The 21047-nt window shown below is 38.6% G+C and overlaps 1 protein-coding gene across 5 annotated transcripts in view; it reads left to right on the top strand.

Annotated features, from left to right (window-relative positions):
• The window catches only part of LOC111866369 (probable Rho GTPase-activating protein CG5521), a 134665-nt gene extending 118439 nt beyond the window's left edge, over nucleotides 1-16226 (top strand). For 4 of the 5 annotated variants that reach the window (XM_023855257.2, XM_023855256.2, XM_023855255.2 and 1 more), the window contains 2 exons: nucleotides 4154-4297; nucleotides 13914-16226. In XM_023855257.2, coding sequence (XP_023711025.1) covers nucleotides 4154-4297; nucleotides 13914-14104 — 335 coding nt within the window. In that variant the 3' untranslated portion in view covers nucleotides 14105-16226. The remainder of the gene's footprint in view (nucleotides 1-4153; nucleotides 4298-13913) is intronic. The other variant, XM_023855258.2, reaches the window with a different exon arrangement.
• The last annotated feature ends 4821 nt before the right edge of the window (nucleotides 16227-21047 follow it).

Here is a 21047-nt window from a genome sequence, read left to right as displayed (position 1 = left end):
ATAAGTCATAGATCCGGGCTAGCGACATGTCGTACCAGCATGAAACACAACAACACAAGTCTCAGTACAGTTAGCAGTACACACACACACACACACAGAGCCAGTGACACCCCGTTCCAGAAATACGTACACCAAAATTATACGCTCTCACTCTAAGGACAGGGACACCACAAGAGAAAAATTCTCAAAATTTTAACCACGCTCTGCTACCATTTGAACCGCCCCTGCCCCTTCTTCTCTCAGTTTACTTATTAGAGCCGTGAAGTCGGGAGAAGCAGCCCATTGTCACTAGCTCTATTGCTGTGTTTACAAGCTCCCCAAGATATTCATGAGGTATCCAAGCAATACGGAGAAGCTACAATGATTCCATGAAAGACCTGAACAAGAAAAAGTGCATCAAGGTGATGTCTGCATTTATGTAAAGATTGCAGACTTAATTTCTCTAAAGCATCAGTATAATTATATGAAATATGAAGGGAAAATCGATAAAAACAGATGGACGCAAACTTCTGCTGGATGCGCTCAAGCTTATTGGCATCAGTCGAGGTGATGGGGTTCCAAACTATTGAGGCATATTCCAACTTGGACTTGACTAAAGTAAAATATAGTATGTACAGACTCTCCAGGGAGGAAAACCTGTAGGTAATGGAGCGAATAAAGCCTAAAAGTTTTATGCATTCAGAAAATATGTAATTAACATGTGTGTGAAAATGTAACTTTGAATCAAAGAAAATACCCAGGTCCTTAATACTGCTGGTGTGTGTAATGATAGCATGACAAAGCTGATACTTGTAGCTCAGAAAATTTGTTTTTCTGGTGTATGATACAACACACGTTTTAGCAATATTAAGTTTCATGTAGTTAGCAGTGCACCAGTCACTTACAGAATTAATGTCAGATTGAAGTAAGAGGCAATCATGTGGAGAGTTAATAATGCGGAAAATCTTTAGATCGTCAGCAAAAATTAGAAATTTACAGTAGTTAACGGAGTCGCATAGGTCATTTATAAATATGTTGAAAAGAAAAGGCCCCAGAACAGAGCCTTGTGGCACACCAGACGTTACATGAAAAGGCAGGGAGAGAGTGCCAGAAACACAAACCCGTGATTGTCTGTTGGCTAAGTAACTGCGAAACCAGCTATCATAAGCATCAGAGAATATGATGGAGCTTAATTTATGCAAGAGCATATTATGAGGGACGAGGTCAAAAGCATTAGAAAGATCAAAATAGACGGCATCAGCTTGATGCTGACCACGGACAACAGGTGTCAAGAAGTTGAGAAACGTCACCAAATTGGTAACTGTATGTTTAGTTCTGGTAATGCCATGTTGGTTAGAATTAAATTTAGTGAAATGAGAAACATGATCATGAATAATGAATTCAAACAATTTAGATAAATTACTGAGAATAGAAATAGGCCTGTAGTTGCTCACAGCAGCATGATTGCCTCTTTTAAATACTGGTACAACAGCAGATTCTTTCCATGCAGCAGGAAAATACTGCTGCGTCAGGCTCAAGTTAAATATATGCCTAAGTATAGGAATAAAAATACCTGCACAACCTTTGATGATAAAACCAGGAATACCGTCAAGCCCAACAGATTTTGATGGTTTTAGTATATTGATGGCTTTGTAGACATTGGCATCAGAAATGGGGGCAAGGGATAAAAATTCAGAAGATTATGAGAGAGGGTGAATGACCTTACAGCAGTGGTTATTGTAAACAGATTGAAAGTGCTTAGCGAATGCATCAGCAACAGCTTCGGGCTGGACTAGGTGTGTACCATCTACTTCTAGATGAATGGAACTGGATCTATATTTTCTGAAATTAGACACGTATTTCCAGAAATATTGGGGCTGTGACTTTAAATTGTTATCAACTGACTTCAACCACCTAAGCCTGTCGAACTTGGTGGTGTTTTTAACTAATTTTCGATAATAGGCGAACCTGTCTTAAAAGAATTAGGATTCTTTTTAAAATGACGGTGGAAACAATTTTTCTTGGTGATGTAATACCTTAAGGTATAGGAGAACCAGTGAGGGAATTTAGACTTGCAGCAATACCCACAAGGAATTGCCTGCTCCATGGCACTTCTGACAGCAACACTGAAGCTGGCGACTGCTACGTCAACATAAGAGGTTTCATACACACTTGACCAATCATAAGTTTGGTTAGGAAACAGATTGTGATGATAATAATAATAATAGTAATAGTAATAACAATGTCATTGTTGTTGTTGTTGTTGTTGTTGTTGTTGTTGTTGTTAGTGCGGTGAGACCGAGTCCACTTTTTACTGTGGCCACTATTTGCCTATTGTACCAGCCCCAGATGATAGATGATGGTGACTGTGGATTACTTGGTGGAATCAATGGGCAGAAGAAACTGAAGTATTCAGAGAAAACCTGCCCCAGTGCCACTTTGTCCACCACAAATACCACATGACCTTACCTGGGTTCGAACCTGCACTGCCATGATAGGAAGCCAGCGACTGACTAACTGCCTGAGCTATGGCATGGCCTTAACATGCACCAATGATCTTTCCTCTTTCAAAATCAGATAGTTCTCCCATTTTCCAGTTCTTTCACATGGACTGTCACCCAGCGTAATCACAAATGCACTGACATGAGCACTACTGAGTGTAAACAAATGGAAGAAGAACATTCACTGTCGCCAACTGAAGTTCTTTCAATATAGCCAACACAAATTCTATTCCTCAGTTTGTTAGTGTTCCCATTATTTTTCCACCCCCTCTACATATTGAATAATCAGAATAACTAATGATATTGTCACATGTTGGGTATGTGATGCAACAAATAACTTCACGCTGCAGGAGTTCCATCTTCTGCTGTGAGTCCATTTGCTTTTTTGCAGGATAACACTTGATGTACTCATAAATTCGATTATTTGTCGAGGTGTGTTGAAGTTTGTAAACCAATTCTGACACCAGTTGTCATGTGTTGGGTAGGTGACTATATATATTGAAGAGAAAAAACATACTTATGGAAAGTCACCAAAACTGCATCACATCTACATATTCAATCTAATCACATGAGTAAAAACTAATTCCTGTGTGGAAACAAAATAAATCAACCCCCAAAACATATACAAAATATACAAAGAAATTATGAATGCCAATTAATAAAATCACCTGATTTATTTACAGTATGAACTTCCAAATCCACTACTAATTCACATCTACAATAGACAAGGCTACTGCTGACTAGGTACTACACATCTATACAAGACATAAGTAGCCACCCATGATATCAAAAAATTACAACTCACACACACACACACACACACACACAGGTTCTCTTCTATTTTCAGGCAAACCTCAAGGAAAACCTGACAAATCATATCACAGAGATATATTGTATTCTACTCTGTTTTATCAATTTTATTCAACCACTTTTAATAATTAACATTTTAGTTCTCAACTTTTAACCTTATCATATCACAGGAAAGTCAAAAATACACACCCAAAGTTAAGAAATTTGATATTTAATTCACAGTGTTCACTAATATGGATTTGTATTAGTCCAGCAATTCAGTGATGGCAGTTATGTGTTTAGTGTAATCACCTGATGATAATCACACCGATCGAAACATGTGTAGAAAATGAAACAGTATTAACATGTTAATGTTAGTTTTATTTACTTACAAAGTGTTGTTGTTATGGCCACATTAACAGCCCCTTTGGGATGAAAACAGTAAAGAAGACATAGCAGTGTTTGTAAGAGTAAAAATTCTGACACTTGGCACTTGTGGGGTTTTCTTCTGTTTGCTTCAGTATGCATAGTAGCTTATGTACATTTTATATGCACACATTGCATTTTATTCAGTAATTTGGTTCGTCACTTACTTCAAGCACTACTTTTAGGCTGTTCTTTGTAATGAAATTGACATGAAATAAATTTATTCATCAAAGTGCACATGATACCCAGTTGTGGAATCACTGCTATGAATGGTTACATGAATGGAAGTACAGTCCTTAACATTCACAGCTGTAGACATCTGACTCACTTGTAGCATGCACAATAATGATCATGAGTAGTACTAAGCCAAGTTCCAATCTCATGCATGCACCTTGCACCCTATATATGTAGATAGTTTCATCATCACATTTGAATCGTTGCTGCCCATGTGTTGGCAGGCACTTCATTGAGTTCTCGTAGCCCTGAGCCAAGTAGTACGACTGCATCGAGCTCTACCTTGGCTGCGGCATTGCTTGATTCTCACCAGCATCGATATGGCTACTGCAACAGTAATGCCACAGGTCAAGACAGCCGTGTGCGGGGTGCGTGCATATCAACAAGTGATATATTGAGTGAAGAATATCTCTTATCCTAGTGATATTTTTCACTTCTAAAATCACATTCACGTCATAAAGTATGAAAAATTTTTTGGAGAGCAGTAGGTAAAGGACACTTTTGTAACGGAATAAACAGAATCTATAGTAGTCTTACTCTAAACTGAATACTGTGAGTTTTAATAGTTTTATTATTAATTTGTTCTTGTGTTTTTACACAGTGCATTTGTGGACAGTGTTGCCAACATTTTGGGGGTACATGCTGCCGTTGTCTTCAGGGGTTAAAGTGTGTAGGTTTGTGAGTTTCTGTTTATATATATATAATTCTGTTTTGATCAGGAATGGAGGATGGGTGTGATAGAACAGTGTTGGTGCCTTGTGTAGGATGGTCCCAGTGGACTGGGAAAGTTATGCAGACAGCATATTTAAGGGCCCAGGAATGCATCAAAATTCTGACAGCCACTGATGCTTTTGAATTGTCACCCATCCAAGTGTTCATCAGGCAAAACGTTTTTTTTTAACATTTATCTGTGAATCAACCAGTATGGAAAGTGGTGGGAAGGTAATCATTGGTCGACAGTAGGTTTCCACAGGGACAGGAAGGAATGAGCAACCGTGAAGAAGAGCTGACTGGGAAAGTTTGTGCATGGAGCCCTTTATAGTGTCCAGGAATCCATCAAAAATCCTCTTGGCAACTGATGTTCACAAGCAGTCACCATCCAGGCACTCATCTGCAAGATATTTCTTAATGTTTTCTTTTTTTCTGTGGGTCAAGCAGCATGGAGAATGGTGGGGAAAAGACCATGACTTTGTCAGTAGTTTTTCACAGGGACAGAAACCTACTGTCAGCTCGCAGTAATCTCCCTGCCATTCTTCATGAATTAAATGTTATGCAGTGTTTTGCCTTATGAGCACTTGCATGGTGACCACTCAATACGTTATTTGCCACAGGGATTTTTGTTGGATTTCTGGGCCCTTAAAAGGACCATATGCACAAACTTTCCCAGTCTGCTCTTCTATGTACTTTCTCCTTCTTCCTGCCCCTGTGGAAACCTGCTGTCAACCCATGTTGATTTTCCTGCCACTTCCTATGGTGGTTGGCTCACAGAGAAAGTTGAGAAAAATGTTGCCTGATGAAATCTTAGATGGGTGGCTGCTCAAAAGTATCGTTTGCTGATGGGAATTTGATGCCAGGCCACCGTTCCTGCTGACATAGATGTGGCACCAATTCCCACTTTGCCCCCCTTCCACTATTTCTAGTCAATACAGTTCTGTGTATAGATGGCGACTCATCCACATACTTCACCCTTGAAGATGGAAGCAGCATATACCTCAGAAATGTCAGCAACATCACCCACAACAGCATGGTGTACAAATCTAAGAATATCAATAATTTACCACCATGACAGCGTAGAATCAGTAATAAGGTTTAAGAGTGATATTTTCCTATTTCATAAGGCAAGACATTCTTATGTATCAACAAATTTGTCTGTGTCCCCTCTCCTCAACAACTTTTTGGATGGATTTTCATGAAATTTGGTATAGACATCTTATGATTAGAGGTTACATGTGGGAGTACTGAAGAAGTTGGTCTAGGGGTTATGCTGTAAACTTTCATTCAGGGGTAATTTGTTCAAATCTTGGGTGAGGCATCAGAAATCCTGTCTGAGGTGTCCTGTGGTTTTTCTCAGTTCCTCCAAGCAATTGCTGGGTAGTACCCTAATTAGACCGTGAGCACTTCATACCAAATATTTGCCAATTCATCAGACACCCTCCAGTCCGATGCTATATATTCAACATCGTTAAATAGGCCAAAAGAATAGGCATGAAAGTGACATGGACACTACTAAACGTAATTTCCAAATCTTGTAAATAATAGGAGCACTATTTTCTTCCATGAGGAAAGGATAGGCTTGTGAAATTGCCATACTTTCTGTGTATCTGTATGTTTGTGACTTCCAATTTCAACTTTTGAACTAGTTGACCAGTTAAATTAAAATATGGTGTAAATGTTATGTCAATAAAGGCCAGTGCAACAGGACGCTAAAATAGAACATTAAGAACATGGTGGATGTACAAACTTGTGAGGTGGAAGTGACAACTAGTGTAACTTAATCAAGGGGCTTTAAATTACATATGGTAATGTATGTAGGTGCCGGTCACAGTAGCAGAGCGGTCTAAGGCATGCACTGTCTTCGCTCACTCGGAAGCCGGGATCGTGGGTTTGAATCCCACTCTGGGCATGGATGTTTGTGTGCATTTTTCTGTGTTTGTCTACAGGTAGAGGCCTTGCGACGAGCTGATCACTCGCCCAAGGAGTCCTACCGAATGTGTAAGATCTAGAAAAACCGAAGTGAACGGAGTTCATGGAGGTAGGCCTAGGCCCACTGGGGCTGTAGTGCCAAGGAAAAAAAATGTACGTAGGTAAGTCAGTAAGTAAGTTACAAATGAATTTAGAACTTAAACAAATAAGAGTACAGATTTGAAAAATTCTTTTATTTCTCAACATAATCTCCCTGTACATCGAGGCTCTTGTCCCATTGTTTCACAAGTTCTATATCCATTTGTAACTTACTTATTGACTTACCCTCATATATGTGTAGCTGTTTAACATACTTCTTTTGCAGAATATGAAACAGCAAAATGGCAATGCATGAAGTCCATATATAATTTTGGTTTAATAGCAATACTTATCAAACCACTTAAATTAGGCACGTGAAATTTGGAATAAAGATGTATCATACAGATGCCTACATTTATACATGTATATTACTTGTTCTCATAAGACATTAATTGCAAATATGTCACATGTTGGGTGTTTGTAATGCGACAAATAACTTCACACCATTTTGGATCTTAGCAAATTTATTGCACACTCACTCTTACACTTACACAATTCACAATTTCATTGTCCCATTTACTGCTTCTGCTGTAGTCACTTCCATTCACGTGATACAACTCGACTCGTAGCTGCTGGAGTTCTTACCGAATACTGCTCTTAACACTCTCTCTCTGTGGTTCAACACTGACAAATACTCCTCGTCATGTAGCTTCCTCACTGACAACACAGGAAACAGTTACGTGATAGTTATCACTGTTGCGTGACATCACGTTTACCAATTGCCTAGCAATAGTCTCTGCACAGACTGCCCTGTTGTATGACATCACAGCCTATTGGGGAGGGGTGTTTACCAAGCATTGCATAGTTACAGGATGAGTGGGGTATGTGACGTCACTCACACTTCCTATTGTTCAATCCAAGCGTTCCCAGAGTTGTCACCTAGCAACACGCCTATACAATCCGCAACTCTCACGTTGTGCGCATGCCCCGAGGCCTCTGTGGCTCAACAGTTCCTCCATAGAGCCAATACGCCACATTGCTCCCTCCTTAAGGCTGTTCGTCCCAAATAGCCTAACGGTACATTCCTGTTCCTTTTCTTTCAAGGCTGTGCTTGCTGTGTCTTCTTTTGGTTCAGCTACTTCTCTTGCCGCGACTATTCTCCGGCCGTTACGTCCGCTACCTTCTTATGATTGTTCGTCCCAAACAGCCTAACAGTTCATGGAACGTATTATCGTATTTTACATTAATTTATATGGGAAAAATTGTTTTGTTTNTCTAGATCGCATTAAGTGGAGGAATTGTTTTGAAAGAGACTGTGGACCTGTCGTCTTGACAGATTACTGATGATGATGATGATATATATATCAGTAAGTCAATCAGTTCGCCATACCTCAAGCGGTTAGTCGCTGGCTTTCCACCACGGTGGCCTGGGTTCCGTCCTGGGTTTGGTCAAGTGGGATTTGTGGTGGACAAAGTGGCGCTGGGGCAGGTTTTCTCCGAGTACTTTGGTTTCCCCTGCCAATCTTCATTCCATCAGTTGCTCCACAATCACCCTCACCTATCATTTTGGGCTGGTACAATAGGCCAGAAGTGGCCACAGTACAAGGGACTTAGTCCCACCCAACTAGCATTAAAAAAATAAAAAGTCCATCAGTTTATTATATTGAACTGCTTTGGCCGTGGTTGACCATCATCAGGTGTGTACATATATAGTCATGAATATATTGTGTTTTATATTGCTGAATATATAATTAAAATGGATCCATTTTTTGTCGTAAAGTTAAAAGTTTTCCAAAGAATGTGTTAAAGATATTAAAATTATAAAATTGTAAAATGTATATATATATAGCATGCGGAAGCATGAATATATGGAAAGGTAATTTGGAGTGTGTTTTGTGTTTATGTGAATTTACATATTATATTCATACATTGTATGTAGATGGTATATCTATTACTATAGTATAGTTGGAATATCATGTTGTCTTCCATGTGTCCAGCTGATATACATGGTGCAATCAGAAAGTACCCGAAATTTGAATTTTGCACGCGAATGGTTATGAGTACATCGAAATACCGCTGGGTGTCTCCCCACACACCCTTCTTGAATCAGTGTGGCAAGCGGCGTCGAGTTGAGTGGTTGGGTTTATTGTTGGTGAACTTCTTTCCATTGTTGTGTTTCCGTGAGTTTGCAGTTTTGTGATTAAAATCAAGTTGATGGGGCGAAGATTTGATACAGTTGAGGAAATTCAAGCAGACGGTACTAAACACCCTAACAAAGAAAGACTTCCAGGATGCATTTGAAAAGTGGCAGAAATGCTAGGATCGGTGTATGCGCTCCCAAGGGGACTACTTTCAAGGTGATGGTGCAGAATAAGATCTAGGTAAGATGTAATAGTTTTTATTATTATATTTCGGGAACTTCTGGATAGCACCACATATATCTGTAATATATAAGGAAAGTCATAAAATATTTATTTTTGTTATAATTTTAAATTTCTGGTGGTTTTCTTACTTACATTGTTACATGTAGGTGCTGTAGGAAATGTTGATCTGTAGTACTAGCAAGTTACATAGTACTTTGGTATGGTTGTTGAATTCAGTACTTTTATATTAATGGACTTCCTATAATTAATAATAGGTTATGCTGTTGACGATGATGGTATGGTATCTGTGTGGATCAGATGTATTATGTGTGTATGGTTTACTTTCTGTGAATATGGATATTTAGTGTATTGTCTGTACATTTTGTGAACTGGATTTGTTCTGAAATATGAACTATACTATAATGTAACTTCGATATGGTGTAAAGATTAAATTCTTCAATTCTGATTTAATGTTTAAGTATGTCCTCTTGCATTGAATGTTTACCTGTTTGTAGTATGTTTCATGATGCGACTTGTTTGGATGGTGGTGAATGACTGAAGTGTGTGTGTTAAGGGTTGTATTGTACAGTGCAGGTGATAAAGGGGTATGTGGTGTGGGTGCTGGAAGATGGAGGGGTAAGTTCCATCAGGAAACATGCTACTGACTGGTAACCACATAATGCGATAGGACAGGACATACTTAAACACTGAATTAAAATCCAAGAATTTAATCTTTACACCACATCAAAGGTACACTATAATACATCTCATATTTCATAAAAAAAATCCTTATCACAGAGAAACCACAATGCAATACACCCCCATTGCACTAAGTATCCATGTTCACAGTATGTAAACCACACACATATATAAACCTAATTCATACCAGTACCAGAAACACATATGACATCATAAACTGTTATTAATTACAGGAAATCCATCAATCTTAATGTACTGACTTCCAACAGCCATACCGAAGTACTGTGTAACTTCCTAATACTGTATATCAGCATTTCCCATGGCATCTACATCTAAGGAAAAAAATGCCAGATATTCAAGATCATAATAGACTTAATAATAATAAATTTTATGACTTTCCTTCTATATTATACGTAGGTCGTACCGAAAGTCATGAGCAACTTCTTTTGCATGCAACCTGGGAACAGCAGACGAAAGAGAGTATGGTGGTAGGTGGAACCAGCTGTTGTGTTAACCTTGAGTGTCTTGTGATGTCAATAGCTTGCATCATGTGACCAGTATCACTCCCAACAAAATGGCCGACAACGATATGTTGTTTCACCACAGTGCTGTCATCGAATATCTTGTGAAAGAGGAAATCCCTGCTGCAGAAATTCACCAGAGACTTCAGCGTGCTTATAGAAGTGTGTGCATGGGTGCCAGCAGTGTTCGAAAATGGCTGAAAAATTTTAAAGACGGGAACACCAGCATCGAAGATGAGCCTCAGAGCGGTCGTCCTCGAACAGCCTCAACTGAACGCAACAAGGAAAGAGTGGATGAGATCATTCAAGATGACAGGCATGTGACTGTGAACACAATAGCCCGAAAACTTGGAATAGGGCACAGTGCAGTACAGGAGATGATTGAAAGCTTGGGCTATAGGAAAGTTTGTGCTTGTTGGGTCCCACGGTTATTGACCGAAGGCCACAAAGGTCAGCGAAAAGCCATCACCTCAGAACTGCTGCAGAGATATTGACACGAAGGTGGTGATTCTTTGCTCTGTATTGTGACAGGTGACGAAAGCTGGTTTCACCATTTTGAGTCTGAAACAAAACGGCAGAGTATGGAATGGCACCATTTGCATTCTCCATCAAAGAAGAAGGCAAAGACAGTGCCATCAGCTGTGAAGGTGATGGGCACAGTCATCTGGGATGCAGAGGGGTTTATGCTGGCTGAATTCCTGGAACCTGGGTAGATCATCAATGCTGCTCATTATGTCCAGACGCTGCACAAGCTCTGTCATGCATTGCGCGATAAACGTCCAGGACAAAACATCATCATCCTGCATGACAACGCTCGCCTCACATTGGAAGCAATTGCAAAGATGGGGTGAGAAGTTCCACGCCCCTCCTATAGGCCTGATTTGGCCCCCTCCGACTACCATCTTTTCGGGTTTGTGAAGGATCAGCTGCGTGGACAACGTTTTGAGACAAGGGAGGCAGTTCAGATAGCAGTGTGTCAGTGTCTTCTGATGGCTGGAACGGAATTTTACAGAAAGGGAATTTTCAAACTCCCAGAACGCTGGGAGAAATGTGTACAAAGAAGTGGTGATTATGTGGAAAAGTAAAGAAAGGTCTGTAGATTGAGGCGGTGTATTTCGTTTGTCAATGATAAAGCATGTTACTTTACAAAAAATTGTTGCTCATGACTTTCAGTACCACCCTCATAGATACGTATGAGCTGAACACGTGGTAGACAACCTGATATTCCAACTACACAATATTAAGATGAGGGGCAGTCAATACATAGGTCACAAATGGAAGTAAAACAGCTTCAATGAACATAATAGGTTTTCTATATGTGTCAGTAGGTAGCAGCACAGTCCAGCTTCATATCAGTTTAGGTGGCAGAGTGCATGCTTATGTTTAGAGACTGGTTTCATTAGTCAAAATGGTGACCATGCTTGACGTATGTACTACCAAACATCAGTGTTTTGTGTGCAAAAGGACTATTTAAAGATATTCATAAAGAAATGTTTTCTCTTTATTTGTTGCATAACACAGTTCACAACTGAGTGGCAAACGTTTCAGTGATGACGGAAAGGTTGAAACAAGTGTGCGGAAGTCGCTGACATAACAGTCAAAAGACTTCTATGCTATGGGTTTCAGTGCACTGGAAAAGCAGTGGGTCAAGTGCATCAATGTTGGTGGAGGATATATAGAGAAATATCCCCTCCCCCAGGTCTGAATATCTATTTAGTAGTTTATATCTATTTTTGACCTATTTACTGACTCTTCCTTGTACTAATACCAACTGCATATAATAAATTATGGCATATTTGCTCAAGGCAGAATTGTGAAGCCACCAGGGATAGCCATTGCTAGGGAATTGCTCTGCAAACAAAGGCTGTTGCTAGGCATTGGCTCAGTAGCAAGCACATGGTCACCCTAACAGACGTGAATGCAGCAAAGGAGTAATGAGTAATGGTGGAAAGCAGTGTTTTGTACGTCGTCCATGCTGAGATATTATAAGGAGGACTAGTTGAGTTGTGAGTTAGTGGAATTGAGTACAGGAAGCTGAGCTGTTGCAATTAGTGAGAGTTAGTGAAAAAAAGAAACTTGAATGTACACCAAGATGGCAGACGTTCCAATACTAGGATTCTGGAAGTATTGAACACAGAAGCCAGAATCGCTGAAATCTGAATGTCATGCCATCATGGAAAATACCAAGAAGCAGCTTCTGTAATGCAACAGGTATATGAAGCACTCAATGACATTGAGGACCTTGCTGAATGCATGCTGGCTAAAGTGGGGACAAGTTCTGAGTGGACCTCTATTGTGAATAGTATGGAGGAGAACACAGTAAACTTTTGCAAAGCTCTAGATGGATAGCCACTATTTAGTGATCTTCACGACATGTAAGGGGTAATATTGAATGAACTGAAGGATATCCTGAAGATGGATGCACAGGACAGATAAAGTAGTGCTGTGAACAAAAGCTCAGAGGATTCAATGGGCCAGGATGACAATTTCCAGGAAGTAAAGAGACATAAGAGGCATATCTCTAATATTACCTCGCAGACAGCCAAGAAGTCGACTAAAACAGTCCCAACATCTGCAGCTGTCAAGATGCCTTCAATAGCAGTGTTAACTTTTAAACTCGTCACACCTCTCAGAACTACTAACATTGACATGAAAGCTACTGAAGCAGAGAACTCACTACTGGAACAGGAGGCTTTGAGAAAACAAGGTTGATCACCACCAATAGTGATGACTTCTACCACAAACCTCATTCTCCTCCAAAGCAACTTAAAAGACATGTCAAAGGAGAGTATGAGTTCCAAAATTCACAATATGGAACCTGTATCATAACAAAATATAATGGCAGACTATTCAACCATGAAATCATACCTGGAAAAAATAATTTATCTTCCCCCCAAATTCTGAAGAACCCATAAAGTCAGTAGTACACCACCTTCCACCAGACATGTCAGCAGAGATATTAACTATAGGACTAAAAATGGATCCATTTTAGTTTTATGTTCGGCAATAAAACACAATGTAGTAATGACTATATATGTACACACCTGATGATGGTTAACCGCGACTGAAACATGTAGTGTTCAGTATAATAAACTGATCGACTTATTGACATATTCAATTCAGTTGCATATTATATACAGAAGAATCAATATGTCATGCAATGGCAATAATACCCCTGAATCTGTATACGCAGCAAGATGCATAGGTTAAAACTAATCATGCTGTGTACATTTCTCAATGATTAAAACTAGGAATGGGTAAGCTGTGTACAGCTCGATTCCAGGTAAATGCTGGCATAGTGCCTTGATATAGGTCATGACAATTTCCTTCCATGTCCTTTCCATTCAGCAATTGATAAAGCATTGTAAAATAAACCAAGAACCCTGTGTTCATTTACATTTACATTGTTAGTGTTCAAACTTGCACATTTTAAATGGTTTTCCAAAATTATAATATAAAGAAGACCACAGTTTTGTTTATGTTGTAAAATTCATATTTCCTTGATTTTACACTTCCTTAGTTTAACATATATTTTAGGCCATCCCTTAAAAAGTTTAAAATCTAGGCTTCACTGTATTTCTCTATCAACATTTGAATTCAATATCTCAAAATTGCAAAACATATTTTACTAATCAGCCAGTTTGTGTCTTATATATGCAGTTGGTTAATGTGTGTTCCAGGAACAGATGGAATTCGAGTGTGGTTTGCAAACAATGAATCTGCTTCATCTGACACTGCTTTACATGGTATTTCTCCTCGACCCCTCAAGAAACTTTCATTCAAGACCACAGCCCGGAGATCTCTTACTACAAAGTCAGAATCAATTTCTCTGACACCACCTGACAGCCCCACAACTAGAAAATCAAAATAGTTCTACACCAGACTTCAATCTGTGTATATAACATAAACTAAGGGAGAATTAGTGTTCTCTCCTCCTCATAGACATTAAGTTTTTATCATAGTGCATATTGCAGAATGAAGGAAATCCATTTCTTAGGTACAAATACATACTTGATCGCAGTTTAAAGTATCGAGTGTTACTTTTAAGTCTGCTGCATAGATTTGATAGTGAATTTGTTAAATTCATATGCAGAGGATCCAGAAAGGCAATGCCAGTTGATTTCTGGAACTTTTCTAAGGATATATGGTTATCACATTTTGTCACTCAGTACCATCTTTATTGTGGTCTGGCACATTGTTTTAGCATTTATATATTACACATGCAGGACCAGAATATTAATTTTTAACATAATGTGTGTTATCACATAGTATGAATATATGTATGTACCATTTCCATATTGTAAGACATGCGTTGTAATTTATACTTGACATATTACTGGGTAATGGGTACATCTGTCTTTGTGTCTGACTTGACTTGCTTATGCAAAAATATTTAGAGGCATAAACATTGCTACCAAAAAGCAAGTTATCTATCCACTTGCCCATATTCCCTGGTGTACTTCATAAACATAGTTATATTTTTTAATCTGGCTTTTGTTAACAATCCTGTGGCAAGTGGGTGAGTATATTTCTGAGTCCTGGTCACAAGTATAAAATACTTGGAAGAAGAAATGACTATTGCATGTTGCATTTCCAAGCCTGCATAAACAAAAACAAGAAGAAGTTTTGTACTAAAGTGCTGTAAATAAGTTTGAGTAATCATACATAATATGTTATTCCACCATAAATAGATGGAAATTTTCTATACTTAAATAAGACTAATGATGTGAAAGATGTGTGTATTGATGAGTATGAGTGAATGGACGGTGTGTATGGTTGGATGGACAGAAATGTGGACACCATATTAATTTATTCTGTGGAGAAAGTAGTTTCAGTTTTATTACTGATGTAATCCGTAATACTATTTAATTTTCAGTAGCAGGTGACAAGATTTTTGAGGAAAATTCTGGAACTAATTTTAATGTAAATTTTGGTATTCTTAGTGCTTCTTAACTTGTCATAATTCTTAAATATTTATAATATATCTGAGTACCAGTGGCAGATATACCATTATACTTATATGTTGGTCCCTGGTTCCACCTAGGTTTATAAGTTCCAAGATGTACATGAGAACTTCTTCTGTTTCAATGGATTATTTCTTTTAACAACTGTTGACTGTTGAAACATCTTCATCAGTTGGGAACCAAACATTGCAATTTAGTTGTTAGCACTTCTGCTCTGTATTTTGGAAGTCACAGGTTTGATTTAGTTTAGAGGCTGGCTGTCCTAACTGAAAATCTTTCAGGCCCTGGGTGTAAAAGATAAGCCAGTACCTTAAAGCAGGTCATCACTTCCTTCCACATACTTCCCAGTCACATTTATTTTAATTCAGTGTTATGTAATGTACATGTAAGAGTCATAGAGACACTGTAAAGAGTAGAGATTAAGTTTATGTGGATTATTAAGAAATGAATATGTGGGGATAAACTGTGAAACCTGGACAGCAGATAATGCCTGAAAATGGAAACACTGCAACAGAAGGTGATTAGTTTTTATTTATTAGTAGTTTACTGACACCATCAGTAGCTCATACTAAATAGTGTTGACTGGTAGAATCAGTGAATAATGAATTTGGAAAGGATGTGGAAAGAAACAGGCGTGGCTTAATATGAGGTACTCTACCAGCATTTGCCTGGAAGAACTGAGGAAAACCGTAGAAAGCATCCATTAGGATAGCTGGTCTGAGGGCTGAGATTTGAACCCGGGATCTCCTGAATATGAAGCAGGAGCACCACACGCTCAGCTATGACATTTGGTAAAAGTTAGTCAAGTTAAGCATGCAGTAGCATTGGTTTTTGTTATGTATGGATGACGGTATGATACCTCTGAAGGTGCAGAATATGGAGATATGGAATGAATGATTACTAGGAAGACCAAGGATAAAATGGAAAACCGAGTGAGGTGAGGCTTAAAAAATGGAGTATGAAAACAGTGGATACATTGTAAATGGTGAAGAAACTGATTACTATATATGTAATAATACAAATGCCGTCGTGAATGCAACAATTTATTTGGTTGTAGATCTTTGTCTTTTCTTCCTCTACACTACATTTTTCGGCTGTAATTGGCCATCATCAGGCGTATTTTTCACTACATAGTTGTCACACTGCACACAGTCCAAAATCTAAAACATCAGCCTGTCAGTTTTGTTTTAAAATCTCGCCAACACACGCTCGTCAATTTGATTTTAGAATTCCAGTTTAAAATTTAAAGTTTTAAATACGAGGGACACCTGCTCTTGTCTACATGTGCTGCAGCGGCAATTTCTTGTTTCCAGCACCGTTCATGTATTATTCTGTGCGGGCTCCCTGTGTGTGTGTCGCTGCTCATCTTTAATACTTTTGTTCTAGAAATTTTAAATTTTAAATTGGAATTCTAAAAATCAAATTGACGAGCGTGTGTTGGTGAGTTTTAAAACAAAACTGACGGGCTGATGTTTTAGATTTTAGACTGTGTGCAGTGTGACAGCTACATAGTGAAAAATACACCTGATGATGGCCAATTACAGCCAAAACATGTAGTGTGGAAGAAGAAAAGACAAAGATCTACAATCAAATAAATTATTGCATTCACGGCGGCATTTGTATTATTACATATAGATGTGTATAGTGCAACAGGATGCTTAAATATAATAAAGTAAACAGTGATTACTATAATTTAAATAAATTATGCATGTGTGATCTTAAATTACAGTTATAATATTTATCAGTTTAATGACACTGTATCCATAATAAAAGAATGGTACAGTGGAATCTTAAACATCTACAATTGTTAGTCAATACCAGCTTGCCCACATTCTTGTGAACAGCACAAATTATTCAGGGCTTGCTCTTACTATTATCAGTACAGATGTTTTTGCACGTGTTAGTAGATGGTATATCAGATTTTGAAAGAAGATGCCTTATCTCAGCAGACAAATTTTCATGTCGTCATTTGCGAGATGACTGGTTCCAAGCTCAGCAGTAACATGTCTAACTACACTTACTAGGACTTCCAAGCATTCCATGTGTATACTTGCAGTTGTTTGTTAACATCAGCTGAGGGATAGGCAGTATGGTTTTCTAGATATATCAGTATCTCATGAATACTTGCCAGCATGTGACAGTAGCCATAGTCTTGCAAATTCACAATAATCGTTTCCTTGGCATGCTGATCGAAAGCATCACTCTTGGAAGGAAATTCACTGGCATTACCTGTCATATATTTCCAGAATGAACAGCACACATTTCAGTGGGTGCTGGGATACCTCAGTTGGTATAGTAATATACTATGGGCTGGATGGCTGGGGTTCGATTCTTGGCAGTGGAAAAAGTGTTTCTCTATTCTGCAGTGTTCCTACTGACTCTGGGGCCCACCCAGCTACCTATCCATCGGTACTGGGGGCTCTTTCTCCAGGGATAAAGCGGCTGGGACATGAAGCTCACCACTGATCTTCAGATAGTGCCAAGGTCAAGAGTGGTGGAGCTATACCTTCACTCCCGCATACATCTTCACGGTGTGTTTCTTAATTAAGCATGGGGACAGCTTACTTTTACCTTATGTTACACCTGTCATCACTGAAGATAGAAATTGATTCTTGAAAAAAAAAAAGGAGTGATCAATGTTGCTATTCACAGAATTACTGGGTTTTTGGACTTTTTCCATCATCCGGAATTCTATGAAATAGAATACATGACATTTCGGAAACTGGATCTCTTTCTGTCTTCAGGTGAGGAAGGAAGACACTCAGTTCGGCCCCTTAGAAAGAGCTAATCTCAATCATTGGACAACAATTTCAAATTTATCCAGCTATTTCAACATATAAGACTAGGCTAGAAATGAAACGCCATATTTTCTATTTCCTAGAATTCCAGACGATGGAAAGAGTTCAAAAACCCAGTAAGTCTGTGTGTTTTCCACCATTGTCAGAACTCTTTGGAATCTAAGTGTTGCTATTATTTTTGTCCTATTGCCAAATTTTGTGTGGGCCACCATCGACCCCATCCGAGTGAAATTTTCCAACAGTTTCCTATTTCCTAGCAGCTACTTAAAGGTTTCAATTTTTCTTCATGTGCCTGCTAAATTATTTGACTTTTTGGGAATTGTCCTACATACATAACATTTTTGTCTTTAGTACACATATATTTCCGTCTTAAAGGCAACTTATTATCTAGTTACCCAGCTTTTTTTACTGCTGTTTCAGTCATAGACAGTCATCATCAGTTGTTGTCTTTCTAAAAATGTTGCATTGTATGCGAAAACTACTTATCATCTGTGAATACGACATTTCACAATTAAAATAAATTAACCTTAACTAAAGGCCGTTCACTAGCAAAAGCAGTCAGTCCCTGGCTTCTCACCGCAGCGGCCTGGGTTTGATCCCGGGTCTGGTCAAGTGGTATTTGTGGTGGACAAAATGGCGCTGGGGCAGGTTTTTTCCAAGTACTTCGGTTTCCCCTGTCAATCTTCATTCCACCAATTGCTCCATAATCACCCTCACCTTTCATCTGGGGCTGGTACAATAGGCCAGAAGTGGCTGCAGTACAAGGGACTTAGTCCCACTCAACTAGCAATAAAAAAAACATTACTTACAAGTAATTAACACCTTAATGCTTTTCATTGTGGTCAACCTCTGTTTAAAAGATATTTGCTTGGGTATTTCTCATTTTGGATTTAATCGCCCAGCATTCATTTTGCGGTGCCATGTATAGCGACAGTTCTGCGTTGTAATATGGAATTATATCGTGTGGAATCAGTGGTGGACAGTAATAAATAGACATGAACTGACTGAAGAAAATCGTGATATCTCGACTTGATTAGAAGTTCACCTGAAGAAGTTTTGGTTCCTCAGTGTTGATTGGCAAAAAGTACAGCTCACATTGATGTAAAGTTGCTAAAGTTACAGCCTTACAAAACTACAGTTGTGCATAGCCTTTCACATCTGGGTTGCAGAGAAGAATAAGATACTGCAGGTGGTTTTTGGAACTGGCACTCAGTGGACCCAGAAGAGGCATGGTTCACTTTACGTGGTTACATAAGTAGCCAAAATAACAGATCCTGAAGCACAGATAGTTCTCTTGCTGTTCATGAAGTGTTTTGCATAATATAAAAGTTCGGTACTTCTTTTGGCTTATTTTGGACTTCACCCATCATCCGGTATATAAAAAAAGACAAAAAACCACAACGTTTCGGAGACTGGATCTGTCTCCGTCTTCAGGTGTATAAGGAAGGTTTAACCTACTCAGTTGGGCCCCTTAGAAAGAGCTAGTCTCAATCACTGGACGGTTCAGGGTTTTGGCCAAACTGATTTTTAGGTATTACACCTGAAGACGGAGACAGATCCAGTCTCCGAAACGTTGTGGTTTTTTGTCTTTTTTATATACCGGACGATGGGTGAAGTCCAAAATAAGCCAAAAGAAGTACAGTATACACCATCAGAATCCTTTCAAGTCTGTCCGTAAAAGTTCGGGTTTGGTGTGAAATTAGTGTGTGAAGTATATTTAAGTCCATATCACCCCCCCCCACATGCGCCTGCATACACACACAAATTCCAAACATTGTATGATATTTATTCTTTGACAAACTGACTGATCTGATACCATATAGTCTGAAAAGCATCATTAAGTAACGTAAAAATAAAGTCACTGATGAACCAAAATTATACAGGCACTTTGTGCAAGATCATGCATCAGTGCACATTGTGATCATTTCTTATAATGCATTTCCTAAAGTCTCAATGAACGAGTCATAAATCGAGGATATGGACTCCACAGTTAACCAGTTTGAATCCTTGATACTTATTTGTGGAGTATGGTGAAAGAAAAAGTATGTGTGAACAACCCACATTCTCTTGAAGAATCTCGGCAGAAGACTGGGCTTGATATCTCTGCTGATCCTATACAGCAGCTTTGGCATGTGTCTGAAAACATTTTCATAATGCGAGGCATGCTTAGAAGCAGAGGGTTCATTACTTTGAGACTCTGCTATAAAATAAGATAAATTAAAGTACAGCAAAAAACAGGCCGTAAATTATCGGCTGCAGCAGCAAGTCTGTGTGAGAATAGTTCCATGTTAGCTACAAGACTCAGTCTAATGACGAGCTGCACTCCCTGTTGCTGCTAAGGAATAAATGTGCAGTGCAACCTCCTTTTAATGTTTGGTGATATAAAGGCATTCCCTTGCTTAGTGTTCAGTTGCAGTGATCCCATGTCAATAATCAGTAATCTCATTGTTAAATTACCTAACTTTAAGAATATCATCAGTTTAGTGTCAATATCTGCTGTTCCCAAAATAAACCTTAAATGAGGGCTTTGTTGTATATTGCTTTCACCACCATGAAACAGTCTTTTCTTTTCTTTAAATGATATAAACTCTGTCCCAAGTGCAAACAGTATATTATGTGTCCTTGATCTTGCTCCTTTACACTACATGTTTCGGCCTCAGACGGCCATCATCAGGTGTATAACACTCACGTTGCTGTCACACTGCACCCAGCCCAAAATTTAACATTTAAAAACACTTTCCTTGTTATTATCAACATCTACTTCGTTGATATCTGTCTGGTTTGTAGATTATTTTACACATGTTAATTTTGACTTTCCTGTAGTAGCACTATAAAATCTTTAGTTCTAATTTTAAAATCCTTCAAAATTTTTAAATTTAAAATTGTTAGGGTTACTCGCCCTATGTCTAAAGTGCTGCAGCAGCTAGTTCTTGTTTCCATACTGTATAGGTGTTATCCTGTGTAGTCTTCCTGTGTGTGTGCTCTTTTCTTGTTGTCAAAGTTTTATTTTCCAAGCCTCAATTCATCTTGCATTTGTTCAGTATTAAGGAAC

Source organism: Cryptotermes secundus, unplaced genomic scaffold (genome assembly GCF_002891405.2).
Source record: "Cryptotermes secundus unplaced genomic scaffold, Csec_1.0 scaffold497, whole genome shotgun sequence".
Taxonomy (NCBI): domain Eukaryota; kingdom Metazoa; phylum Arthropoda; class Insecta; order Blattodea; family Kalotermitidae; genus Cryptotermes; species Cryptotermes secundus.
The sequence above is the reverse complement of the archived record's forward strand: the minus strand, read 5'-3'. Positions and strand labels throughout refer to the sequence as shown.